Here is a 25,448-nt window from a genome sequence, read left to right as displayed (position 1 = left end):
AAATTTTTTTTCGGATTTTTTTATTAATTTTTAACATGTTTTATTAACTTAATTAATTTCTGCTGTTGGATTAAAAAAAAAAATGAAATTCAACCCTTCAGATTGTGCCATGTGGCACAACTGTAACATTTCAGAATTTTTAAATGTGATTTTTTATTTATTTATAAAGGCGAATAACGTGGATCGTTGATCTCAAATCCAATGGCTCTCGTTGTGCCACGACATCTAACCGTTGTCGGTAGGTTTGAAATTTTTTTTTTACCGTTGGAAATCCAACGGTCCAAATAAGGTATCCGTTGAAATCCAATGGACGACGTCGCGCCACATGTCCCACAACGGTAACAATTCAGAAGTCTGCATCGCGGGCCCCACCGACTGCAAAGCTGTCGGTGACGCGCCCCCACATGCATGTGAAGGACATGCGTATGACGCAAATTTTTTTAAATCGTGGCCTGACGTCACCTTGATGTCACCCTGACGTCAGTCCTGCATCACCTGGTCCTCAGGCTCTTCGGCCATCGATTGGAGCTGAGCCTCTCACTCGGGCCCCCCCCTCAGTGCACACGCCCGCATAGGCTGGAGCTTGTAGCTCTGACTATTGGGTTGGAAAAATGGACGGTCCATCGGGCTACTCCTCCCGCTGGAGTTGCTCTTAAAGATTAAACCCAATAAAAGATTAAAGAAAGTTGCTCAGAAGGAATAGTAAAAAAAGGCCCAAGACAATCCTCAAAACTAAGTATATGGTTCCTTATCAAACCTATTACTATACTAGTACAACTAAAGCACTGGTTTGATTAGGAAACAAAATGCTCTTTCTACTGTTTATTGACAAAAGAATACTCCATATAAGTAAGACTTACAGACTTACAGTTGTCTAAAACTTGTAAAATGGAGTATTGTTATAAATCACATCGATGCCCACATCTCTAATATAGACGAGTACCCCACGCATGCAAATAGAAACATTCTTCTTATAAAAAGGCTTGCTCTGAACCCAAGTCTAAAGTCAAGAACCCACATTGGACTCTTCTATGCCAACAAAAGTACTTAGTGTCTAATCAAATTGATTTAAGGGAAAAACACCGAATAACCTCACTTATTGTGGTAAAAAAATTCGCTTATCGATCTCAAATTTTATTTAGGGATCATTTAATATAGGCGTCTCAGTTTTGAATTTTCTAGATCAAACATCCATGTCTTTTAGTGATTTGATTAAACTTTTTTTTGTCATAATTTTGATGCTATATGCACATTATATTGTAATAAATTTCCTATAATCTAGCCTTTTGATTATACTCTCCTCCGTTAGAGATAATTGTAAAAAAAAAAAAAAAAAAATTGGTTAGATTCAATTTATTTTCACAATAATGCTACAATTTAGCAATAGTTATCTACGATTTAAGATATTTTCTTTCCAAAGTAGTTTAAAATATTTTTAAATCCCCCAAAATCAAACATACCAAAATAAGTTTTTCTTTTAGTACGTTAAGAGAATAATATAAACGTACCAATACACAATGTGTACAAAATAAAACGTACTAAAATAAAAATAATATACCAATATTAATAATATGTATTAAATCAAACGTACCAAAATTGCAAGTAAACGTACCAATTAATAATTTTTGTAAATTCAAACTTACCCGCAGATAATATATACATAATTTATTCTACCTAATAATAATTTGTCAACAACTATACTTAAAAAAACAGCAAAAAAAATATAATTTCATAAAAAATTTGAAAAAATTACACGGAGCTTTTATTTAACATAAGATTTTTTTGGATCATTTTATGACCAAAATGCTCCTGAAGTTTGATGTATTTTCAACTTGGATCCACTATAAAACCAACCTTATGAATCCACAAAAATCCCATTTTATCCACTACCTCCATGCCTACTTCAATGGCATTGAGCCAACAACCAACAATGGCAAAAATGGCATTCTCAGATTCTTGTTTTTTAGTGAAAATTCCATATCCGGATTGGGATGATCAGTTCGTAAAGGTCAGTTTCAAAGATCAACTCTCATCTCCTCCAAAATGCCCCATGTTTTCGACTCTAAAACCGACATTTGTGCGTCACGCAATCATAAGTTTATTTAAAAATAAAACAAATTTTTGTTTCGTTTTTACTGTCACATCGCTTTGAGCCAAATGCACATCGTTTTATTTTTGGACTCAAAAACACATCTTATTTAGGGAGATGTCATCCGCACAACACTTTACCTTTCCTCGTCGAAGAGATATTGGACTTGGTACGACTCTAGATCACCACTCACCGCATCTACTTTGATCAATGTGAGGAAGAAATTCCGTAAGACTTGTATGTTATCCGAACATTTAAGTTGGTTGTAAGAGTAAACATGCAAACACAATTGCAGTCGATTCAAAACTTCATAATGCATGCAATATAAGAAATTTGAAATCTCGCGACCCATTTTATTGTCTCACTCGACATATTTAGAGCCCAAAGTGACCAAAAAATAAAAAAATATATAGATACAGTTAACCCAAATATATATATATATATATATTCAAAGGACTCGGTGAGAGCCCAAAGTGATGAAAGAGCACATCTTCGGATTCTTCCCCATCACGCCGCTCTCAGCCCGCCAAAAATAAAACATAAAACCCCAAAAAAGGAAATTTTATTTTGGAATCCCTCCATTTTTTCCAATTTCAAAACGCGCCCTATAAGTCACGGTCTTCCAGTCTCACCCATTTTCCATCTCCCTCCAATTTTCAATACCCAAAATCCATCTTCTCGATTTCTCTCCATGGCCGACTACGAGCCTCCGTCGTTCTCTCTCGGACTCGACCTAGGTTTTGATTCGCAGCTCCAACCAGCTGCCGCGAACCACTCCACACCCGCCGCAGCTCCAAACTCTTCGCGGGGTTCCAATGCCCATACACCCGTTGAGGTAGATGAGGAGTTCAAGCCTCAAATCACGGGCCCGGATCCAGATCCTGGGTCCCGACCCGGCCGACCGCTCAAGCGGCTCAAGAGAGGGGTGGCTGAGAAGCGGGAACCTACGCCGGCGACGCCGTGTCGTAATGTTGACGACGATATCGAAGATTTCTCGCCTGGGGAAGATTTTGTTCAAGGTAATGATAAAGATTTATCATTTTTGTTTGTTTAGGTTAGCTGGAAATGGGAAGAGAATAAATGTGTGATCTTTTATGCAGTATTTGATAAAATTGGGAAAGAAAATTGGGGAAATAATGTTAATTGTTTGCAGATGCTTAGGAGAATGAAGTAATTGTAAAGGAAATATTTTTTGTTTCATTTCACTATCAATTTCGAAGGAACAAACATGGAATGTAATTAGGAAGTTGTTAACTGGAAGAAAGTAGTATTTTTTGTTAGATTTGCAGATGTAATGTAACGGGTTTTTTTGATGTGGTGAGGGGCCTTTTTGCAAAACTTATGATTTTTGGTGATTTGGGAATTAGGGTTGTGCGCAGTATGAACTTTGAGATGGGAAAATGGTTAATTATGGTTGAAATTGAAATGCATTTTAGGGGTAGCGTCATAAATAGGGATTTTATTTGGTAAATTTGTAGTTTCTAGAAGTGGGTTTAGTTAAACCTGTGGGTTGGTAAATAGTGTTCATTGTAAGTTGTTTGTAAGCAGCACAAGCAAACACATTGAACAATCCCTTGCATAGTTGGTTAAGTTCTGTGTTTGGCAATGTAAGCTTGGGCTTTTTCTTTGGTTGTTTTATTGTTGTTGCTGCTGCTAGGCTGCTATAGGATTTGCTTCAGAAGATATAGGGTGCTTTGATTTTCATGTGGTGCTATTAGGAGTGTTTGTTTAGTAGCATAATAAGATATTTTGCCAGGAAGGTCCAACTTTGTGCATAATCTTTAATCCGATTCATATTGAGGTTTTGAGCTTTCTCTCTCATGTGTGTGTGTGTGTGGTGTATCTGCTTCATAAAAAATGTATTAAGGTTAACAATTGCTAAATTTATAGCAGATGTGCATCCGTCAACACAATACCATACTGTATCTAGTAGTTCAAAGGTCCCATTGCGTGGAAGTGGGGTTTTAACCTCTCAATCATCCTGCCATAGCATGGGAAGGAAAAGGAAACCAGTTTCAGATGTCTCAGCTTCTGTGAGTTTGGAGGAAAGCCACAAAGGATTCATGTTTCCGAAGTTAACTGCCAGTCCTCTTCGAAGGTTCCAATTAATTGATTCTGATTCTGATGATCCTTCACCCAGTGAAAGTGTGAGCAGGGTTAATTGTGATGTTGATGCATCCTCAAAGAAGCAAAAGTATAGTTCTGCCCATGCTGCAACTACTAGTGAAACAAAGAAGAAATCTTCTATGAGTATGCCCGTAGATGTGGATTTATGGAAAGATTTCTGTCCGATCAAGAAGTTTAGCATTCCAACACCTGCTTTAGATGAGGTATGTAAGGAGTACCTGCAATCTGGAAAGGATAAGTCTGCTCAGAACTTTGAGAGGGTTTCATGTTTACATACCAATGAAAATTTTCATGAAACAATGCCTGGTGGCCAAGATTTTGAACAACTCTGGAATATGGCTGATCCCCTTCCACCCGCTCATCGTTACTTTTTTCATGATGATCCAAAGATTCGGAAATTAGTCTGCAATCGCTTGCCGAATTTTTTCCCACTCGTTAACATCAGAGGAAATCAGCAGAGTGGTGCATCAGTAATTGATTACATGTGAGCACTTCTTTTTCAGTTGTTTCTAGTTTTTTTTAACTTTCTTTTTAGTTATGTCATGATATGTTTGTCTTTGTCACTTCAGGGGTCAGTTTAGCAATGGAGATGCTTCAAAACAGAGAGTGAGTCAGAAGATTGACCTTGAAAAAAGCTCTAATAGGCAAAGAAATAAATCAAACGTACCAAGTGTTGAAGATGCTTCTGGAAGCTGGGTGAACCCAAAAGATGGTAAACTAGCACAGAAAGTTAGTGTCAATAAAAGCTCAAAAAAGGGAAGAATTAAGTCAGGAAAATCAAATGTTGGAACAGTCGAGCATGCTTCTGGAAACTGGGTGGAACCCAGAAGCTGCGTCAGTACAAAGCGGGTTCAAGCAAATGCTCAACCTTCTAGTCAATGGGATGCGTTTGGTGGAAGTGGGCAAGCTGCTGGTTATTGGTATACCGGCCCTGGTGGAAGGAAGGTATGTTAAACTGCATATTGCTGATTTGATTTTTATGGATCTTATGTTAATTTCAATTCACAGGTCATTGAGGTTCTAAAATTTGACGCTGGATTGTTAAAACATATGCAATTATGCTTACAATCTTCCGAAGTAACACTGCTAAAGTCATACATTTTCTTAATGTTGCTTTACTGAAGAAGGTGAATGATATCGGTGGATGCTTTGGTTATCACATTTCCAGATTTGACGGGTATCATTAATTGCAAGTGTCAACGCATAATTTGGGTTTCCACTTGAAGCTTTCTCATAGAAGTTTCCAGAATTTGATATTGCTGGTGAAATTTCATATGACCCTTATGTAGGCATTCTTATCCGCAGTCATGTGGATATAACTGACTTGGCATTTTAGTTACAAACTGTCTGTTGCGTCTCTGACATTATTGATGTGTGCATCTCTCTTCCTTTATATAATGCTCTTGTTTATGTCGCTAGGTTTATCGTTGCAAAACCGGGCAGGAATTGAGTGGTTCGGCAGCCTACAGACAGTACAAGAAGGTACATATAAATCCGTCCATGCTTCTCCACGTTTCATTCTTCTCTTAATGCAGCTCACACATTTGTACATTTCATCGACAGGAAAGTGGACGTTCTGTGCAAGCCAAAAAACCAAAACCGAAACCAAAAAAGAAAAATGTTCCCAAGAAGAGGTGAGGCTGACAGTTAATGGCCACGTACCAAAAGTATTTCTGTATAATTTTACTATCCGAAATCTTCATAAACTCTTTGTGTGAACGTTTATTTCTTGAAATAAAAGAGATATTTGTGTTTTCATAACTTGGGATCTACATGTAGATTACATTCCTTTTTGCTATTAAGATAATACTTTTGAATCATTGCTCTCGCTCGAGAAATAATTAATTACAACAAATTAGTTTTATGATGAAACTCCAATTGTTAAGATTTTGCACTTAAGCCATTGAGATTAGTCTAGGTCGTGATAATGAATTGGAAAATCTTTAGGATTACACTAGGTCATGAGTATAATTCCCTCCATTTTGGTAAAAAATAAAATAAAATAAATAATAATAATTCTATTGCAGTAATTCCCTCCATTTTGAATCATTGCTCTTCGATCACCAGGTCCGCGGTTACATGTTCACTACGTACGAACCATTTCGGTGACTTAATCGATTGCCATGGGCTGCTGCAACTCAATATGACAAGCTGTCAAACACGGCAATAATTTACCTATCACATGTTGTATACCCCTCCCTCTCGCGTTCGTCACATGATTAGTGATGTGATGAGAGGGAGAGAGGGGAACACAACACGGGATACATAAGTTCCTCATCTCAAACACAGTAACAATAGGTTTATATTCAAGCATCCTAAATCTTCCAATCATGAAGGTACAAGAAGTCTATTTGCTGCATGACAAATGCACATAACAAAGCAATTCATCGGGTACAAGGGAGACAATATTTCTGCTCTTGCTTTCCGAATACTTGCTTTCCCTAAAAAATAAAACCCACAAAAGTAAAAGGAAAAGTCCCTGAAGAAAACCTCTTATACAACATTTGATGCTCTAAAACAAAAAGCACTCGCAAACACGGTCAGGACTCAGGACTAGCAAAAACCATGGATTATGTTACCAACAAAGTGTTCAAATGACTGCTTCAAGCGCTTGGGCAATATATGCTCTGTATTACTGACTTCATGAGAGCTCATCAGTTTGCTCAAATGATAGAAGCCCTGGATCTGAATAAATGGTTGCATCTCCTGAAATGATTAGAGCAGCATGATTAGTTTCTAGAGATTGAAAACCAAATGGAACAGCAACAACACGGTAGGAATTAAGTGAATCGAGGAACCAGCAGCAAACTAGGGAAATGCGTAGAAGTTGCTGTAGTGCAAATGAAGGAACAAGTTACCCCAATCAAACAATCATAAATACTCCCCATATCATTTGTTTCTTATTTAACCCATCAAGCTGAGGATATATTAGATGCTACCACCAGGTTAGATACATTTTCAGAAAGGATTGATTTGGCCAAACAACTTATTGATCTTGCAGTCCTACATTTATAAGCTCTTCACATACCATGTTGACAAAATTAAGAACATTAAAATGAACATGGAGCATTATAATTGAAGTCAAGTCTGAAACTAGGAAGTGCAAGAGTATTACGAGTTCAATTCCTCATTCCTCCTCTTAATTTCTTTTGACGATAAGATTGGGTCAACATTCTTTGGCAACGAGTCTTGTTGTTGGTTTTTCTCCCTAAGCCACTGCTCCACTTTATTGCACTCATTAACAATCTGAAACATGAAAAGTCAATCGCAGAAGAAAATATAATAGTCAAATTTATATGAGGCATAAGTAACTAACTGATTTCACGGCCATCTGGTAATCCCCAATGCACTTTAATAGATCTCTTGTAGCTTGCAATCTTGCTCCCTCTTGTTTATAACGGTTCTCAATTGGATCTACCAGCTAGAATTATCAAATAGACATCAACAATGGAGAAAGATAACCGGAATTAAATTCTCAAATTTCAAGTAGTGGATAAAACCTTCTGAAGATCTTCCAGCTTTGAAGTATAAGCATTTTCTGTTTCATCTTCTCCATCATCATAAAGCCATTCCTCTGTCTGCTGCAGGCTCCTGGAGATGCCCTCCCTCTCTTGATCACTTGCAAAGCTTTGATATGTGTTGAGAAGCTATTCACATGCATGTCCTTATGTTAAAAAGCCAGCCTCTGGCAAAAAGTGGCAGCATGAACTAAAAGATCTACGAGAGTCTGACTAAGCTACGGTCAAACATGCTCAGGTATGGATAATGACACAAACAGAGATACGACAATAAGGGACTGATTTTTTGCCCAAAGATATATAGAACTGATTATCATCCCATGCTATAGAACAGTTCAAAATTGTTTGCTTAAAGAAAATATAGAGTAGTCACAAAGCTTAAAATCCTAATATTACTAGATGCAGTGTTCCCCATTGTGCATTTCATCACACCCACACCATGAAAACCAAATCTTTGAGTTGGTAATATTTACTCCCAGGCCACATGGGGATTAAAACTATTCCGGTATTAGAAGTAGAATGTCAGTGCTATGTCCTTATACTGCTTCAAAAAGGCATAAGTCAAACCACGGCAAAGTGTTTGAGCAGGCAAAGCCAAAGCAAACATGATGGAAAGATAATACAGGCTATACCTTATTTTGCATCTCATAGACGTAAGACTCCAACGCATTCTTTTTGTCTTTGGTTTGTTCCATAATTCTGTCCTGTTGAGCTAACTGGAGTTCTTTTTCTTGAGCTTCTGAAAGTTCAGCCTTGGTCATTCCACCATATATACTTTCACTAACAGGTATCTCTAGCCTCCTGGTGGCTTTTTTGTTTCTTTTAGCCTCACCCTGAAAATGTGGATATCTTTCAATAAGTTTACATCTGCTCCACAAACTTTAAACAACTGAATTTGACAGGAACTTTGCAAAACCAAAATAGTATGCATTGCATATTAAGTATAAACGACAAGATTACTGTAGATTAACTATAAGGGAATTATCGCATTTATTCAAAATTTGGATTTATCTCTAGTTTTTCCAGCATGAAATAAAGGAAATAAATAAGAACTAAATTATGAGGGAGTGCATTTCTGTAACTTATGAAGTTGGAAACAAACTTACACCAGTATGTGAAGAGTTGTGCTGCGTACTGCTTTCTTCAAATCCATCTGCAACTGCCCCAGTATAACCAGAAGCAGTTACACAATCAATGTCCATTGGTTCCATTTTTGAACCGGCAAGACCCCTTGTAGAAGAGTCATCTCCGTGATCTTCCATCACCTAAAGCCATTATAAGATTTATGCCACAAAACTTTCGACCAAAAAAAAAGTACCACAAAACTATGATCCTAGGAAACCAGTAAATGACAAAGTAGATATTGTCAGGAAATAAACAAGTTTTACTTACCATAGCTGATCCAACAGAGACAACACCGTGGAGATCTAACATAAATTTAACTTTAACCATTGTTCTTTCGCCATGGGAGCATTGGAAAGGGCCAATCTACATAAACAGCAGCCCTTATTGAGGAAGTAACATTAATCCAATTAAATAAAAGGTATTTTCATTGCAAGGTAAGCCAAAACAAAAGGATCTAAATGACATTTTCATTGAGCAGATAGTAAATCTTTTTAATTGGGTTTTGTTGACATCTCTCTCCCTTTAATGCCCACACATAAACATTTAATTGTTTGACATGTCAAATACTGGAGTCGTCTCCCCCAAGTGTTCTATAAATTGTCTAACTAAAAAAATCATAGAAGATTTTACATCATCCTAAATTCTTATAGAGGCTTCAAAGATTAGACATTGAACTTAGTGCTCAGTGGTAACATGATTGCCCTTGATTTACCTTCACTTCTCTATGTGGTCATCCTTTCTACACATTTTTATCATGCATCCCCACCAATAAAATTCTTAGTGTCACATATTCCCCTCTCCCACCACACTGGAAAAAATGGAATGAAGAGCATAGAATATTACCGTAAAACAACAAATGTCAGGAGAAGCGCCAGCAGGCACTTCACTGGGATTAGCATAGAATGCTTTCAAATGAAATAAACTGCTTCGTTGAAACGTCAATACTTCAACACTTGGAATGGGTTGGCCTTTTGGAAACAGGATGACACTTGTCCCTGTGCAAATTGGAGCTTCATCTATTAAAAGTGCTATCGAGAAAGGAATTGAGTCTGGAACCTGCATATAGATCCGGGAAAATCATTACTTACATTGTGGGCAACTATCCAGATAGCAAAGACGTCTCACATGTGTCTACATTTTACAATTAAAGCCACAAGTTTGTGCTTTGTCGGTAGAGGTTTTTGGAATGCACATCAATTCCAGAATGAGTAAGCAGTCGTTACCTTCAACCAATAAAAATCAATTATAAAGGAAACATTAATCCTTTTTTAAGGTGGTCCCTAAGCCTAAGCTTTGTGAGAGGCATTGTCATACTCTCAAATTTCAGAAGAAAAAAAAAAAAAAAAAGAACCGAAAGAAGGGAGGGAGGGGGAAGAAACTCATCTCTTGTTCTATACATGCATTGCATAGAACAGCATAGTATTACTGATGCATTGCATATGAACAAATATATCATGGTATTCTTAACTGAAAGTAAGCACTGTATTTGTGACCATGAATTGAAAGTTTCAAAATACAAACCTCATATTCTCTGCCTCGAAAAACAGGACCGAGCATTGCACATTGAAGAGCGCATCCACGTGCTACACACTCACTCGCATTCAGCGTCCGGCCGGGTTCTTTCCCGAACACGGAAGCTAATATTCTAGCAACCGCTGGAATCCTAGACCCTGACCCGACAAGCTCCACAGAATGAATCTTATCAGCAGTCAAACCTGCATCAGCTAGAGCTTTGCTACAAGGAACACCAATCCTCTCCAACAAACCTGAAGCCAGCATCTCAAAGTCTTCCCTTTGAATAAATCCCCTGACATCTTTTTCATCCATTAAGCACTCAATATTAAGAGGTGCCTCTGCATTCGCACTCAACACTTTCTTCAGCTTCTCACATGCTACCCGTAGCCTGATACTTGCCTTGACATTAGAGTACACATCAATTCTGTACTGCTCCTTGAACTGTGCAGCAAAATGATTAAACAAGACCTCATCGAAGTCTCTCCCTCCCAAGCTTCTGTCAAAAGTATGAGATAGTATCTTCATTTGCCTAGCATCAAATGACGCAATAGAGACCTGTGTATCACAGTGACCAATGTCAATAAATGCCACATAAGTTGGACCGGAAGTTGAGAAATCTGTTTTGTAATTCCCATAACTAAGAGCGGTTGCAGTACAGTCATGCATCAATCTCAAAGGCTTCAACCCGGCAACTGTGGCAGCATCCAAATATGCACGTCTTTGCAAGTCTGTAAAGTACGATGGAATACCAATCACACAATCTGAAATGGGCATTTCCTGATTCTTCTCTATTAGATCTTTCAAATGTGCAAAAAGCATTGCTGTAACTTGAACCGGCGTAAATGTATGAGTCGCGCCCAAGTACTTCAAATGAATCAAAATGCCACCATCTGGAGCTTCAGAAGTTTCAAAGGGCAAAATTTGAAGGTCACGTTGAACATCAGGCTCAGTAAATTTTCTACCAATCATTCTCTTCACCTGAGACACCGTAGATTTCGGGTTCATCATTGCAGAGGCAGCACCAGCAGATCCCAGAAACCTCTGCTTCTCACCAAAACAAACCACAGCTGGGGTTTCACGTTTCGATTCATCATTCAACAAAACATCAACTCCCCGTTGCTTCACGACCGCAATTACACAATTCTCATTTCCAACATCAAACCCCACCGCACTCATGTTTAACTAAATTTCGAAACGAAACTACCGACACCAATTAAGTTCCACAAAACCTACAATTCAATCCCAACACTGCAAAGAAGAAAAAAGATACACAGAAATGTGAATTCAATTTACTTCAAACAAGCTTTCACTAACAAATGCTTAAACATTTTTATTAATAACTGCTGTTATACGTTTATAACATTCCTAAACCCAGCTAAATTTAGCCATCAGTACATTTCAATTTTCGAAATCTGAGGATCCAGGGTCTCAAAATTCCATCAGGATATTTAATTTTCCTTCAATTTTCCCAGAAACCAAACAAAATTCAAACGTCAAATATTTCAAAAGCAAATTCGCAAAGTACTACCAAAATCTGCACAGAAATGAAGAATTGAGCAGGCTGAGGAAGGTGATTGCAGTACCTGTTTGAGAAACGACGTTCCGGAAAGAAACAGAAGAAGAAATTGGGTAATTTCAGAGAGAAGAAGAAACTATTAACAAAACTGCAGAAACTTAAGAACTAAGGAAAATGAAGCACGAAGAATTTGAGAGAGAGAAAGAATGAGAGCTGATTTCATATCAGTAAAGTTGTTACAACTGTTGATCTTCTAGCGATATATAGAAGCGAGGTAAACTTAATGACTAAGCAACCTTCTAACTAGCTCATGGTACAAGATTGTGACACATGTACACTCAAGATCATTACACCTGTTCATTTAGAGACTTACACCCAATACCCCCCTCAATCTCAACTGTGGTATCCCAGCTTGAGATTGGAACAATGCTGCAGAAATAAGGGACGACGAAGACCTTTGGTCAATACATCTGCCACTTGATCATTTGTAGAAATATACTCAACCAACAAATCTCCCTTTTGAACTCGTTCACGAACAAAGTGAAAATCTGTATCAAGATGTTTTATCCGAGTGTGAAAAACCGGATTAGAACACAAAGCAAGTGTCGAAACATTATCATAGTAGAGAAGTGGAGGAGATGGCAAGAAAACATGCAGATCCTTAGGAATCAAATGTATCCATGCTACATCAGCAGCAGCATTAGCCAATGCTTTATATTCTGCTTGTGTTGAACTTCTGGAAACACTCCTTTGTTTCTTTGATTGCCAAGAAATGGGATTGGGACCTAAGAATACAACAAAGCCAGTTGTTGATCTTTTAGTGTTTATATCTTATGCCCAATCAGCATCACTATAAGCAGTTAACTCCATAGAAGCAGCAGCAGAAAATGTGAGACCACAGTGCATAGTGCCTTGTAAATAACGCAAAATCCTTTTCACCAAGGAAAAATGCAAATCTGTTGGAGTGGACATGAACTAACAAGCATAATTAACTGCAAAAGCTCTGTCAGGACATGTAAATGTAAGATATTGTAAGGCACCAACCAGACTACGAAATAAAGTAGGGTTAGAGAGGAGTGTTCCTTCATCTTTAAACAACTGAGTATGTGGCTTGCAAGGAGTGGAACACGGTTTGCATGAGTCTATGGATGCCTTGTGAAGTAGATCATTTACATACTTAGACTGAGATATGAATAAATCCCCATTGTCCTTGTAAGTAATCTGAAGACCCAAGAAGTATGTCAATAATCCCATATCCTTCATATCAAATACCTCTCCTAGCTTATCAATCACTTCTTGCACTAACCCAGGTTGTGAACCAGTGATAATTATGTCGTCGACATAGAAGAGAAGAATCACAAATTCATTGTCTAGAGCTTTAACAAAAAAAACTGGGATCGGATTCAGAAACAACAAATCCCAAATTAGGTAGATAGGTGGTAAATTTCGAGTTCCAGGCTCTAGGAGCTTGTTTAAGTCCATAGAGAGACTTAACAAGCTTACAAGCATACTGAGGATGATTAGGGTCCTGAAGCCCTTGTGGTTGCTTCATGAACACCTCTTCTTGAAGATCACCACGCAGAAACGCATTTTTGACATCTACTTGGCATAACTTCCACCTTTGTGACGCTGCAAGAGCAAGGACAAGTCTTATAGTTGTGTGTCTTACTATAGGGCTAAATGTATCAGCATAATCTAACCCATGTTCTTGACTGTAGCCTTGGGCCACTAAGCGAGCTTTATTTCTGGAAACCTTGCCATATTGATCCTTCTTTATCTTATAAACCCACTTACTTCCTATCACATTCCTATCAATTGGTGGTGGAACCAATTCTCATGTTCCCTGTTTTTGCAAAGCAGTGAACTCTTCTACCATAGCATTCCTCCAGTGATCATGAACAACTGCTGTTCTAAAAGCAGTAGGCTCAACAGAATCATGAATAGACAAAACAGCCGTGTAACCCTTGAACACAACATCAACAGATTCGCTAGCATTTGTCTCAGAGAAATCAGCAGTAGATGCTATATAGGAACTATAATCTTTCCTAGAGATGGCACCAGATTTAAGTCTAGTTGTCATAGGATGACTTGAAGATACAACAGGTACATCAGAATTAGCAGCAGCATTTGAATCATTATTTGAATCAAGTGAGAGAGTTAACTATTCCCTGATATTGAGTTGCCCGGAGAGCTAATATGCGGGCAGCATATTACTTACAGAACCACCACTGTGATGAACACTGCCAGATGGTGTATCTGCCAATTAATCGAAGAATCCATACTGTTGCCACTTGAATGATCAGACCTATTAACTGAAGGTATTATAATTGGAACTAGTATAGGATGCTTGTCTAAAGGAGTATATAACTGCTGTGAAGAAGAATGTACAGAATTCTCCATAAATGGAAACACAGTTTCATCATGCACCACATGTCAACAACTTCTTTTTCACTCTGTGATAACACACACTACCTTTGTTTCCCAAAGCATAACCCAAGAACGTACATTGATCAGTTCTAGCATCCAACTTACTACAAGTGTAGGGTCTAAAAAAGGGGTAAACTGCTGTGCCAAAAACTCTGAGACCTTTCAACTCTGGATGTACTCCAAACAACTTAAAAAATGGAGATTGCATTTGCAATCCCTCCAATTTTTCCAAATTCAAATCCCGCCCTATAAATCCCAGTCTTCCAGTCTCACCCATTTTTCATCTCCCTCCAATTTTCAATACCCAAAATCCATTTTCTCGATTTCTCTCCATGGCCGACTACGAGCCTCCGTCGTTCTCTCTCGGACTCCACCTTGGTTTCGATTCGCAGCTCCAACCAGCTGCCGCGAACCACTCCACACCCGCCGCAGCTCCAAACTCTTCGCGGGGTTCCAATGCCCATACACCCGTTGAGGTAGATGAGGAGTTCAAGCCTCAAATCACGGGCCCGGATCCAGATCCTGGGTCCCGACCCGGCCGACCGCTCAAGCGGCTCAAGAGAGGGGTGGCTGAGAAGCGGGAACCTACGCCGGCGACGCCGTGTCGTAATGTTGACGACGATATCGAAGATTTCTCGTCTGGGGAAGATTTTGTTCAAGGTAATAACAAAGATTTATCATTTTTGTTTGTTCAGGGTTAGCTGGAAATGGGAAGAGAATAAATGTGTGATCTTTTATGCAGTATTTGATAAAATTGGGAAAGAAAATTGGGGAAATAATGTTAATTGTTTGCAGATGCTTAGGAAAATGAAGTAATTGTAAAGGAAATATTTTTTGTTTCATTTCGCTATCGATTTCGAAGGAACAAACATGGAATGTAATTAGGAAGTTGTTAACTGGAAGAAAGTAGTATTTTTTGTCAGATTTGCAGATGCATTGTAATGGGTTTTTTGATGTCGCGAGGGGCCTTTTTGCAGAACTTATGGTTTTTGGTGATTTGGGAATTAGGGTTCTGTGCAGTATGAAATTGAGATGGCAAAACGGTTAATTATGGTTGAAATTGAAATGCATTTTAAGGGTAGCGGCATAAATAGGGATTTTATTTGGTAAATTTGTAGTTTCGAGAAGTGGGTTTAGTTAAAGATGTGGGTTGGTAAATAGTGTTCGTTGTAAGTTGTTTGTAAGCAGCACAAGCAAACACATTGAACAATCTTTGGCATGGCATGGTTGTAAAAGCTCATAAAAGGGAAGAATTAAGTCAGGAAAATCAAATGTTGGAACAGTCGAGCATGCTTCTGGAAACTGGGTGGAACCCAGAAGCTGCGTCAGTACAAAGCGGGTTCAAGCAAATGCACAGCCTTCTAGTCAATGGGATGCGTTTGGTGGAAGTGGGCAAGCTGCTGGTTAAAACATATGCAATTATGCTTACAATCTTCCAAAGAAGGTGAATGATATCGGTGGATGCTTTGGTTATCACATTTCCAGATTTGAAGGATATCATTAATTGCAAGTGTCAATGCAGAGATTTGGGTTTCCGCTTGAAGCTTTCTCATAGAACTAGGAAACCAGAATTTGATATTGCTGGTGAAATTTCATGACACTTATGCAGGCATACTTATCCGCAGTCACGTGGATATAACTGACTTGGCATGTTAGTTACAAACTGTCTGTTGCGTCTCTGACATTATTGATGTGTGCATCTCTGTTCCTTCATGTAATGCTCTTGTTTTTGTCGCAGGTTTATCGTTGCAAAACTGGGCAGGAATTGAGTGGTTCGGCAGCCTACAGACAGTACAAGAAGGTTCATATAAATCCGTCCATGCTTCTCCACGTTTCATTCTTCTCTTAATGCATCTCACACATGTGTACATTTCATTGACAGGAAAGTGGACGTTCTGTGCAAAGCCAAAAAACCAAAAAAGAAAAATGTTCCCAACAAGAGGTGAGGCTGATAGTAAATGGCCTTGTACCAAAAGTATTAATGTACCATTTTTTGTCGATAATTTTACTATCCGAAATCTTCATAAACTTTTTGTGTGAACACTTATTTCCTGAAATAAAAAAGAGATATTTGTGTTTTCATAACCTGGGATCTACATGTAGATTACGTTGTATATGTTTCGTTGAACTGCATTTAAGATTGTGACATAAGTACGTATGATGATTTAGAATTTCAGACCAAAATAAGTCATCCATTGATACTTTGCAACATGATTATTAAATGTGGTAACATAACACTACGTTTCTTTCTGCAATTAACATAATACATTTTGAATCATTGCTCTCGCTCGAGGAATGATTAATTACAACCAAAATGTTCTATGACGGAACTCCAATTGTTAGGATTTCGCAGTTAAGCCATTGAGATTAGTCTAGGTCGTGAGAATGAATTGGAAAATTGTTAGGATGACACTAGGTCACGAGTATGATTCCCTCCATTTTGGTATAATAATAAATAAAATTAAAATTAAAACAAAAAAAATAATTCTATTGCCGTAATGTTTAGGGAAATGTTTTTATATTAATTAACATAGATGTGTAGAAGAAGAAAAAGAATGAACCATTTCTGCTCATGGATTAGGCGCTTCCTAACCTACCGTTTCAGCTCAAAATGTGACAATTAGCATCTCCGATCACCAATTCCGCGGTTACATGCTCACTACGTACGAAACCGATTGCCATGGGCTGCTGCAACTCAATATGACAAGCTGTCAAACACGGCAATAACTTACCTATCACATGTCGTATACCCCTTACTCTCACTTTCGTCACATGATTAGTGATGTGATGAGAGGGAGAGAGGGGAACACAACACGGGATACGTAAGTTCCTCTTCACAAACACAGTAAAAATAGGTTTATATTCAAGCATCCTAAATCTTCCAATCATGAAGGTACAAGAAGTTTATTCGCTGCATAACAAATGCACATAACAAAGCAATTCATCGGGCACGAGAGAGACAATATTTCTGCTCTTGCCTTCGGAATACCTGCTTTCCCTAAAAAATAAAACCCACAAAACAAACAGGAAAACAGTCCCTGAAGAAAACCTCTTATACAACATTTGATGCTCTAAAACAAAAAGCACTCGCAAACACGGTCAGGACTCGGGACTCGGGACTAGTAAAAACCATGGATTATGTTAGCAACAAAGTGTTCAAATGACTGCTTCAAGCGCTTGGGCAATATATGCTCCGTATTACTAATTCATGAGACCTCATTAGTTTGCTCAAGACAATATCATCGACATAGGTCTTCGGCAGAAGAACAAGCAAAAATCAGAGTCCGATATTGACTGTTATGTTCTTTTATACTGCTGCCCATCCATTCAAAGGCAAAACCGTGAATGCAACAGAAACAGTTGTCAGAACAAACAAGAAAGTAAGGCTTTAAAATTTTTTGTACGCATCCTGCATTGTTCCACTCATTAGTGATCAGAAAGTGTCATGTTGGTTAGAGCCCTTGTGGTCCTCGCGATTAGGAGCCCTGGATCTGAATACATGTTTGCATCTCCTGAAATGATTAGAGCAGCATGATTAGTTTCTAGAGATTGAAAACCAAATGTAACAGCAACAACACGGTAGGAATAAAGTGAATCGAGAAACCAGCAGCAAACTAGGGAAATGCGTAAAAGTTGCTGTAGTGCAAATGAAGGAACAAGTTACCCCAATCAAACAATCATAAATACTCCCCACATCATTTGTTTCTTATTTAGATGCTACCACCGGGTTAGATACATTTCAGAAAGGATTGCTTTGGCAAAACAACTTAATGATCTTGCAGTCCTACATTTAAAAGGTCTTTGCATACCATGTTGACAAAATTAAGAACATTAAAACGAACATGGAGCATCATAATTAAAGTCAAATTGGAAACTAGGAAGTGCAAGAGTATTACGAGTTCAATTCCTCATTCCTGCTCTTAATATCATTTGACCATAAGATTGGGTCAACATTCTTTGGCAACGAGTCTTGTTGTTGGTTTTTCTCCCTAAGCCACTGCTCCACTTTATAGCACTCATTAACAACCTGAAACATGAAAAGTCAATTGCAGAAGAAAATATAATAGTCACATTTATATGAGGCATAAGTAACTAACTAATTGTCATACTGATTCTCTATCCATGGGTGGAAGTGAATTCACAGCCATCCGGTAATCCCCAATGCACTTTAATAGATCTCTTGTAGCTTGCAATCTTGCTTCCTCGTCTTTATATCGGTTCTCAATTGGATCTACCAGCTAGAGTTATCAAATAGACATCAACAATGGAGAAAGATAACTGGAATTTAAATTCTCAAATTTCAAGAAGTGGAGAAAACCTTCTGAAGATCTTCCAGCTTTGAAGTATAAGCATTTTCTGTTTCATCTTCTCCATCATCATAAAGCCATTCCTCTGTCTGCTGCAGGCTCCTGGAGATGCCCTCCCTCTCTTGATCACTTGCAAAGCTTCGATATGTGTTGAGAAGCTATTCACATGCATCCGTATGTTAAAAAGCCAGCCTCTGGCAAAAAGTGGCGGCATGAACTAAAAGATCTACGAGAGTCTGACTCAGCTACAGTCAAACATGCTCAGGTATGGATAATGACACAAACAGAGATGCAACAATAAGGGACAGATTTTTTACCCAAAGATATATAGAACTGATTATCATCCCATACTATAGAACAGTTCAAAATTGTTTGCTTAAAGAAAATATAGAGTAGTCACAAAGCCTAAATTCTAATATTACTAGATGCAGTGTTCCCCATTGTGCATTTCAGTCTTTACATGAAAACCAAATCTTTGAGTTGATAATATTTACTCCCAGGCCACATGGGGATTAAAACTATTCTGGTATTAGAAGTACAATGTCAGTACTATGTCCTTACACTGCTTCAAAAAGGCGTAAGTCAAACCATGGCAAAGTGTTTGAGCAGGCAAAGCCGAAGCAAACGTGATGGAAAGATAATACAGGCTATACCTTATTTCGCATCTCATAGACGTAAGACTCCAACGCATTCTTTTTATCTTTGGTTTGTTCCATAATTCTGTCCTGTTGAGCTAACTGGAGTTCTTTTTCTTGAGCTTCTGAAAGTTCAGCCTTGGTCATTCCACCGTATATACTTTCACTAACAGGTATCTCTAGCCTCCTGGTGGCTTTATTGTTTCTTTTAGCCTCACCCTGAAAATGTGGATATCTTTCAATAAGTTTACATCTGCTCCACAAACTTTAAACATCTGAATTTGACAGGAACTTTGCAAAACCAAAATAGTATGCATTGCAGATTAAGTATAAACGACAAGATTACGGTAGATTAACTATAAGGGAATTATCGCATTTATTCAAAATTTGGATTTATCTCTAGTTTTTCTTTTTCCAGCATGAAATAAAGGAAATAAATAATAACTAAATTATGAGGGAGTGCATTTCTGTAACTTATGAAGTTGGAAACAAACTTACACCAGTATGTGAAGAGTTGTGCTGCATACCGCTTTCTTCAAATCCATCTGCAACTGCCTCAGTAGAACCAGAAGCAGTTACATAATCAGTGTCCATTGGTTCCATTTTTGAACCGGCAAGACCCCTTGTAGAAGAGTCATATCTGTGATCTTCCATCACCTAAAGCCAGTATAAGATTTATACCACAAAACTTTCGACCAAAACAAAAAGTACCACAAAACTATGATCCTAGGAAACCAGTAAATGACAAAGTCGATATTGTCAGGAAAAAAACAAGTTTTACTTACCATAGCTGATTCAACAGAGACAACACCGTGGAGATCTAACATAACTTTAACTTTAACCCTTGGTTTTTCGCCATGGGAGCATTGGAAAGGGCCAATCTACATAAACAGCAGCCCTTATTGAGGAAGTAACAGTAATCCAATTAAATAAAAGGTATTTTCATTGCAAGGTAAGCCAAAACAAAAGGATCTAAATGACATTTGCATGGAGCAGATAGTAAATCTTTTTAATTGGGTTTTGGTGACATCTCTCTCCCTCTAATTGCCCACACATAAACATTTAATTGTTTGACATGTCAAATACTGGAGTTGTCTCCCCCAAGTGTTCTATAAATTGACTAACTAAAAACAATAGAGAAGATTTTACATCATCCTAGATTCTTATAGAGGCTTCAAAGATTAGACATTGAACTTAGTGCTCAGTGGTAACATGATTGCCCTTGATTTACCTTCACTTCTCTATATGGTCATCCTTTCTACACATTTTTATCATGCATCCCCACCAATAAAGTTCTTAGTGTCACATATTCCCCAATCCCACCCCACTGGAAAAAAGGGAATGAAGAGCATAGTATATTACCATAAAACAACAAATGTCAGGAGAAGCGCCAGCAGGCACTTCACTGGGATTAGCATAGAATGCTTTCAAATGAAATAAACTGCTTCGTCGAAATGTCAGTACTTTAACGCTTGGAATGGGTTGGCCTTTTGGAAACAGGATGCCACTTGTCCCTGTGCAAATTGGAGCTTCATCTATTAAGAGTGCTATTGAGAAAGGAATTGAGTCTTGAACCTGCATATAGATCCAGGAAAACCATTACATACATTGTGGGCAACTATCCAGATAGCAAAGACGTCTCACATATGTGTCTACATTTTACAATTAAAGCCACAAGTTTGTGCTTTGTCGGTAGGGGTTTTTGGAATGCACATCAATTCCAGAATGAGTAAGCAGTCGTTACCTTCAACCAATAAAAATCAATTATAAAGCAAACATTAATCCTTTTTTAAGGTGGTCCCTAAGCCTAAGTTTTGTGAGAGGCATTGTCATACTCTCAAATTTCAGAAGAAAAAAAAAAAAGAACCGAAAGAAGGGAGGGAGGGGGAAGAAACTCATCTCTTGTTCTATACATGCATTGCATAGAACAGCATAGTATTACTGATGCATTGCATATGAACAAATATATCATGGTATTCTTAACTGAAAGTAAAGCACAGCATTTGTGACCATGAATTGAAAGTTTCAAAATACAAACCTCATATTCTCTGACTCGAAAAACAGGACTGAGCATTGCACATTGAAGAGCACATCCACGTGCTACACACTCACTCGCATTCAGCGTCCGGCCGGGTTCTTTCCCGAACACAGAAGCTAATATTCTAGCAACCGCTGGAATCCTAGACCCTGACCCGACAAGCTCCACAGAATGAATCTTATCAGCAGTCAAACCTGCATCAGCTAGAGCCTTGCTACAAGGAACACCAATCCTCTCCAACAAACCTGAAGCCAGCATCTCAAAGTCTTCCCTTTGAATAAATCCCCTGACATCTTTTTCATCCATTAAGCACTCAATATTAAGAGGTGCCTCCGCATTCGCACTCAACACTTTCTTCAGCTTCTCACATGCTGCCCTTAGCCTGATACTTGCCTTGACATTAGAGTACACATCAATTCTGTACTGCTCCTTGAACTGTGCAGCAAAATGATTAAACAAGACCTCATCGAAGTCTCTACCTCCCAAGCTTCTGTCAAAAGTATGAGATAGTATCTTCATTTGCCCAGCCTCAAATGACGCAATAGAGACCTGTGTATCACAGTGACCAATGTCAATAAATGCCACATAAGTTGGACCGGAAGTTGAGAAATCTGTTTTGTAAATCCCATAACTAAGAGCAGTTGCAGTACAGTCATGCATCAATCTCAAAGGCTTCAACCCAGCAACTGTGGCAGCATCCAAATATGCACGTCTTTGCAAGTCTGTAAAGTACGATGGAATACCAATCACACAATCTGAAATGGGCATTTCCTGATTCTTCTCTATTAGATCTTTCAAATGTGCAAAAAGCATTGCTATAACTTGAACCGGCGTAAATGTATGAGTCGCACCCAAGTACTTCAAATGAATCAAAATGCCACCATCTGGAGCTTCAGAAGTTTCAAAGGGCAAAATTCGAAGGTCATGTTGAACATCAGGCTCAGTAAATTTTCTACCAATCAGTCCCTTCACCTGAGACACCGTAGATTTCGGGTTCATCATTGCAGAGGCAGCACCAGCAGACCCCAGAAACCTCTGCTTCTCACCAAAACAAACCACAGCTGGGGTTTCACGTTTCGATTCATCATTCAACAAAACATCAACTCCCCGTTGCTTCACCACGGCAATTACACAATTCTCATTTCCAACATCAAACCCCACCACACTCATGTTTAACTTAATTTCGAAACGAAACTACCGACACCAATTAAGTTCCACAAAACCTACAATTCAATCCCAACACTGCAAAGAAGAAAAAAGATACACAGAAATGTGAATTCAGTTTAATTCAAACAAGCTTTCACTAACAAATGCTTAAACATTTTTATTAATAACTGCTGTTATACGTTTTCAAATTCCTAAACCCAGCTAAATTTAGCCATCAGTACATTTCAATTTCCGAAATCTGAGGATCCAGGGACTCAAAATTCCATCAGGATATTTAATTTTCCTTCAATTTTCCCAGAAACCAAACAAAATTCAAATGCCAAATATTTCAAAAGCAAATCCGCAAAGTACTAACAAAATCTGCACAGAAATGATGAATTGAGCAGGCTGAGGAAGGTGATTGCAGTACCTGTTTGAGAAACGACGTTCCGGAAAGAAACCGAAGAAGAACACCATGAAATTGGGTAATTTCAGAGAGAAGAAGAAACTTGGTAGAGAGAAAAACTCTGCCCTTTGCTCGCATTGCAGAATATACAGCATCATATTTCTCCTTAATAAAATTATGCCATTTTACGGGGATCTGTTGGAAAATAATTATATTTTCAGAAATGCCTTTCTTTTTCTCGTATTTAAAAATCCCCTCTGTTAGATTTCGATTTTTTTATTTCAAGTCCTTGTTGTCACTGCAAAAAGGTGTGTGCTATCATTTAATCTTCTTTAATTTATCCGATCTGATGAACGAAAATTAAAAAAGTATGTGAGAAGTAAAAACATACCCCCAACAAAAAATCACATACATGCAATTACATGATAAGATCTTCTACAGTAATTCAAGTAAGTTTGATTTTAATATATAGGAATCAGACGCTTAAAATTTATTTGTATAATATTACTGTTACAATGTTAACTTTAAATTTTTTAACACACGTACAATTGAAATTAAACTTAATTTTCAGTCAACTATGTAAAGCCAAAGAGCTCAAAGAACAGTAAACTAAGAGAGTAATGCCTTATAAATTTTCTTTAGGAAAAACTAATGAAAAGAACTTGAAAACTTTAAGTTTTAACGATAAAGACAAAATAAAGGATAAAGTGAATAGTATCATATTTGACTTTTAAGTGTAAAAATGTGATTTTTCGTTAAAGTAAACAGTATCGCAGATTTTTCTTTAAAACTCCTTTTCCTTTTTCGCGCAACGTAGATAAGATTTTTTTAACCTATCACGTCTTTAGGGACGCCCCAATTGTTTTATTATACATATATGAACAAGAATATATTTTTATTTGTTGAGAATTCTATGGTACCATAGCCATTTAATTTAATAAAAGTTGAGTATTATCTTAGAGCATTGATTAAGCTCAACGAATTATCTTGATCGTCACGTACAATTTGTTTTAATAAAAGTCAAGGATTATCTTAGACAATTAATTAAATCTAATGAATTATGTTGACCGCTAGTTTACTTTATTTCTTTGATTAATTTTTTTTTTAGTAATGTTATTCATACCATGTTTTTATACTACATTTTTATACCATCTGAGATGACATTTGATGTGGACAACCACATCATTTGAAAAATTTGCAAAACCCAAGGAAAGGAAGGAGAAAGACTATCACAATCATCATTTAATTAACTAGTTTTTCTTAATTATTAGTTTATTAAATAATGAACTAAATTTAAAAAATATGATTAATTCAAATAATGTGGTTGTTCACGTCAAATGCTACTATAAAAATATGGTAGCGTCTCAGTCTTCTCCGTCTTCACCGTTAATCTATTTTGATACGTCATGCATGAAAAGATCTGTACGTATTTTTTGTTACTCGAACCATGCATGAAGGTCGAGCGTGTTCCCCTTCACAAGTGTTTTGTATTCTCAGGATGTACTTTTCCTCGATGCAGCATTGCAGATTACTAATTTTCTACTTAATCGCAGATGTGGATTCTTTGAAACCATGTAACGATTGAAGGAGCCGAGTTCTCGAATAAGAGGGCAATTTATATATGTAGTCATGACTTGTATGTCCAAAACCTTCCAAAGTCACAGAGGCCTCTTGTGTTAGAAGAATTCACGAATGGTACACAGTCGTAGTTGTGGAGCTTGTGGTACTAAGAAGTACAAATTCCTAGTAATCATCCGTTCTTTAAATTACAATCTCTTATTAATTGTAACTAAATTAGATTCGAAATGACGAGGGACTGTAGTTCAATTGATTAAGAGTAATAACTCTACACCTAAAGTCCTAGGTTCGACTCTTATGCCCCAACATTGATTATATAAAATTAGTATTGAAATGTAAAAGTGATCCGAGGATACACAAGCATTTGGGCTAGGGCTAAATTTTGGGGTAGGAGAAAGTTCAAACTCTTAACATTTGGGGTATGAGAGACATGCTTTCTACAACTCTTTAATTACAAACCTCCCAACTTGAACATGAGCCTTCATGATGCACAATATGTCAACCACTCTTTGATTCCTAATTTGAATTTAACTCAAAGAGGCAAACAAAATTCCTTTTAAGTAGCAACTATAAGTTAAGTTGGATGCCAAAGTACATCAAAGTTTATACAGGTTCAAAGATTTTTGCCTATTTTTCTGGTCATCTATCTGAGAAAAATGGCTCGTGCGGACATGATAACTTTTAAGTAGTTGACGTTTGACCATTTAAAGTTTAACATTTAACTTTCTCGTTCATCTTTGAAATGTTGACATGTGCGCCATTCTCTTGGTAAATGCTTTTTTGGATCTTTTTGACCTTGGCGTACGACTATATATACTTTTATTAATGTTTTAACGACATTTAGAAGGTGAACGTCACACTCCTCGTAACCTAGATGTTTTGTGCATGAACGGCCATATGGGTCTTTCCAAACTTTACATTAGGCGAGTCAATTGTCAAACTTTGTCTAGTTCTAAGATAAGTCATTTAAGTTGCTGCTTGTACATATACAGTCGTATGACACGATCGGACGCTCGATCAA

General features: G+C 37.7%; 4 protein-coding genes across 8 annotated transcripts; 2 read left to right on the top strand and 2 right to left on the bottom strand.

The window, feature by feature from the left end:
* Window positions 1–2,554: 2,554 nt before the first annotated feature.
* On the top strand, window positions 2,555–5,977 carry LOC137715688 (Rho GTPase-activating protein). 3 transcript variants are annotated; one of them, XR_015960581.1, is made up of 6 exons: window positions 2,670–3,108; window positions 3,980–4,700; window positions 4,786–5,161; window positions 5,341–5,501; window positions 5,636–5,698; window positions 5,780–5,873. XR_015960581.1 is itself a non-coding variant. In XM_068455021.2 (5 exons), the coding sequence occupies exons 1-5, from the start codon at window positions 2,781–2,783 to the stop codon at window positions 5,852–5,854; spliced, it is 1,560 nt and encodes a 519-aa protein (XP_068311122.2). In that variant the 5' UTR covers window positions 2,555–2,780; the 3' UTR covers window positions 5,855–5,977. The 3 variants fall into 3 exon arrangements, 2 of the variants coding, with proteins under 2 accessions (XP_068311122.2, XP_088546949.1); XM_068455021.2 differs by lacking the exon at window positions 5,341–5,501 and having other exon boundaries at window positions 2,555–3,108; window positions 3,983–4,700; window positions 5,780–5,977; XM_088690823.1 differs by lacking the exon at window positions 5,341–5,501 and having other exon boundaries at window positions 2,656–3,108; window positions 5,780–5,977.
* Window positions 5,978–6,515: 538 nt separating this feature from the next.
* On the bottom strand, window positions 6,516–13,780 carry LOC148697836 (heat shock 70 kDa protein 16-like). Of its 3 annotated transcripts, none has more exons than XR_015960580.1 (10): window positions 11,958–12,125; window positions 10,381–11,622; window positions 9,703–9,915; window positions 9,127–9,222; window positions 8,841–8,999; window positions 8,367–8,567; window positions 7,717–7,901; window positions 7,533–7,637; window positions 7,332–7,462; window positions 6,516–6,922 (listed from the first exon to the last, which is right to left on the bottom strand). XR_015960580.1 is itself a non-coding variant. In XM_068455025.2 (10 exons), the coding sequence occupies exons 2-10, from the start codon at window positions 11,548–11,550 to the stop codon at window positions 6,880–6,882; spliced, it is 2,265 nt and encodes a 754-aa protein (XP_068311126.2). In that variant the 5' UTR covers window positions 11,551–11,622; window positions 11,958–13,780; the 3' UTR covers window positions 6,516–6,879. The 3 variants fall into 3 exon arrangements, 2 of the variants coding, with proteins under 2 accessions (XP_068311126.2, XP_088546947.1); XM_068455025.2 differs by having other exon boundaries at window positions 7,717–7,863; window positions 11,958–13,780; XM_088690821.1 differs by having other exon boundaries at window positions 7,717–7,863; window positions 11,903–12,125.
* Window positions 13,781–14,441: 661 nt separating this feature from the next.
* Window positions 14,442–16,402, top strand: LOC148697835 (uncharacterized). Its single transcript, XM_088690824.1, has 3 exons — window positions 14,442–14,977; window positions 16,056–16,118; window positions 16,200–16,402. Exons 1-3 carry the CDS (start codon window positions 14,650–14,652, stop codon window positions 16,355–16,357), a joined length of 549 nt encoding a protein of 182 aa, XP_088546950.1. The 5' UTR covers window positions 14,442–14,649; the 3' UTR covers window positions 16,358–16,402.
* A 771-nt stretch (window positions 16,403–17,173) lies between these two features.
* On the bottom strand, window positions 17,174–23,032 carry LOC137715689 (heat shock 70 kDa protein 16). Its single transcript, XM_068455023.2, has 10 exons — window positions 22,874–23,032; window positions 21,298–22,539; window positions 20,622–20,834; window positions 20,045–20,140; window positions 19,758–19,916; window positions 19,278–19,478; window positions 18,636–18,782; window positions 18,427–18,555; window positions 18,214–18,344; window positions 17,174–17,829 (listed from the first exon to the last, which is right to left on the bottom strand). Exons 2-10 carry the CDS (start codon window positions 22,465–22,467, stop codon window positions 17,751–17,753), a joined length of 2,325 nt encoding a protein of 774 aa, XP_068311124.2. The 5' UTR covers window positions 22,468–22,539; window positions 22,874–23,032; the 3' UTR covers window positions 17,174–17,750.
* Window positions 23,033–25,448: the final 2,416 nt, after the last annotated feature.

Source organism: Pyrus communis, chromosome 3 (assembly GCF_041283825.1).
Source record: "Pyrus communis isolate YQ-2024b chromosome 3, ASM4128382v1, whole genome shotgun sequence".
NCBI classification, from domain to species: domain Eukaryota; kingdom Viridiplantae; phylum Streptophyta; class Magnoliopsida; order Rosales; family Rosaceae; genus Pyrus; species Pyrus communis.
This window is presented reverse-complemented; position numbering and strand designations above follow the sequence as displayed.

Coding starts and splice junctions, on each gene's coding strand:
- LOC137715688 (XM_088690823.1), top strand. CDS start 2,781: ATGGCCGACTACGAGCCTCCGTCGTTCTCTCTCGGACTCGACCTAGGT. Junction 4,701..4,785: donor GCATCAGTAATTGATTACAT/GTGAGCACTTCT, acceptor TTGTCACTTCAG/GGGTCAGTTTAGCAATGGAG. Junction 5,162..5,635: donor CCGGCCCTGGTGGAAGGAAG/GTATGTTAAACT, acceptor TTATGTCGCTAG/GTTTATCGTTGCAAAACCGG.
- LOC148697836 (XM_068455025.2), bottom strand. CDS start 11,550: ATGAGTGCGGTGGGGTTTGATGTTGGAAATGAGAATTGTGTAATTGCG. Junction 9,916..10,380: donor TTCGAGGCAGAGAATATGAG/GTTTGTATTTTG, acceptor ATCTATATGCAG/GTTCCAGACTCAATTCCTTT. Junction 9,000..9,126: donor TCTCTGTTGGATCAGCTATG/GTAAGTAAAACT, acceptor TAATGGCTTTAG/GTGATGGAAGATCACGGAGA.
- LOC148697835 (XM_088690824.1), top strand. CDS start 14,650: ATGGCCGACTACGAGCCTCCGTCGTTCTCTCTCGGACTCCACCTTGGT. Junction 14,978..16,055: donor TGGGGAAGATTTTGTTCAAG/GTAATAACAAAG, acceptor TTTTTGTCGCAG/GTTTATCGTTGCAAAACTGG. Junction 16,119..16,199: donor CCTACAGACAGTACAAGAAG/GTTCATATAAAT, acceptor TTTCATTGACAG/GAAAGTGGACGTTCTGTGCA.
- LOC137715689 (XM_068455023.2), bottom strand. CDS start 22,467: ATGAGTGTGGTGGGGTTTGATGTTGGAAATGAGAATTGTGTAATTGCC. Junction 20,141..20,621: donor CTGACATTTGTTGTTTTATG/GTAATATACTAT, acceptor CTGTTTATGTAG/ATTGGCCCTTTCCAATGCTC. Junction 19,479..19,757: donor ACAACTCTTCACATACTGGT/GTAAGTTTGTTT, acceptor CCACATTTTCAG/GGTGAGGCTAAAAGAAACAA.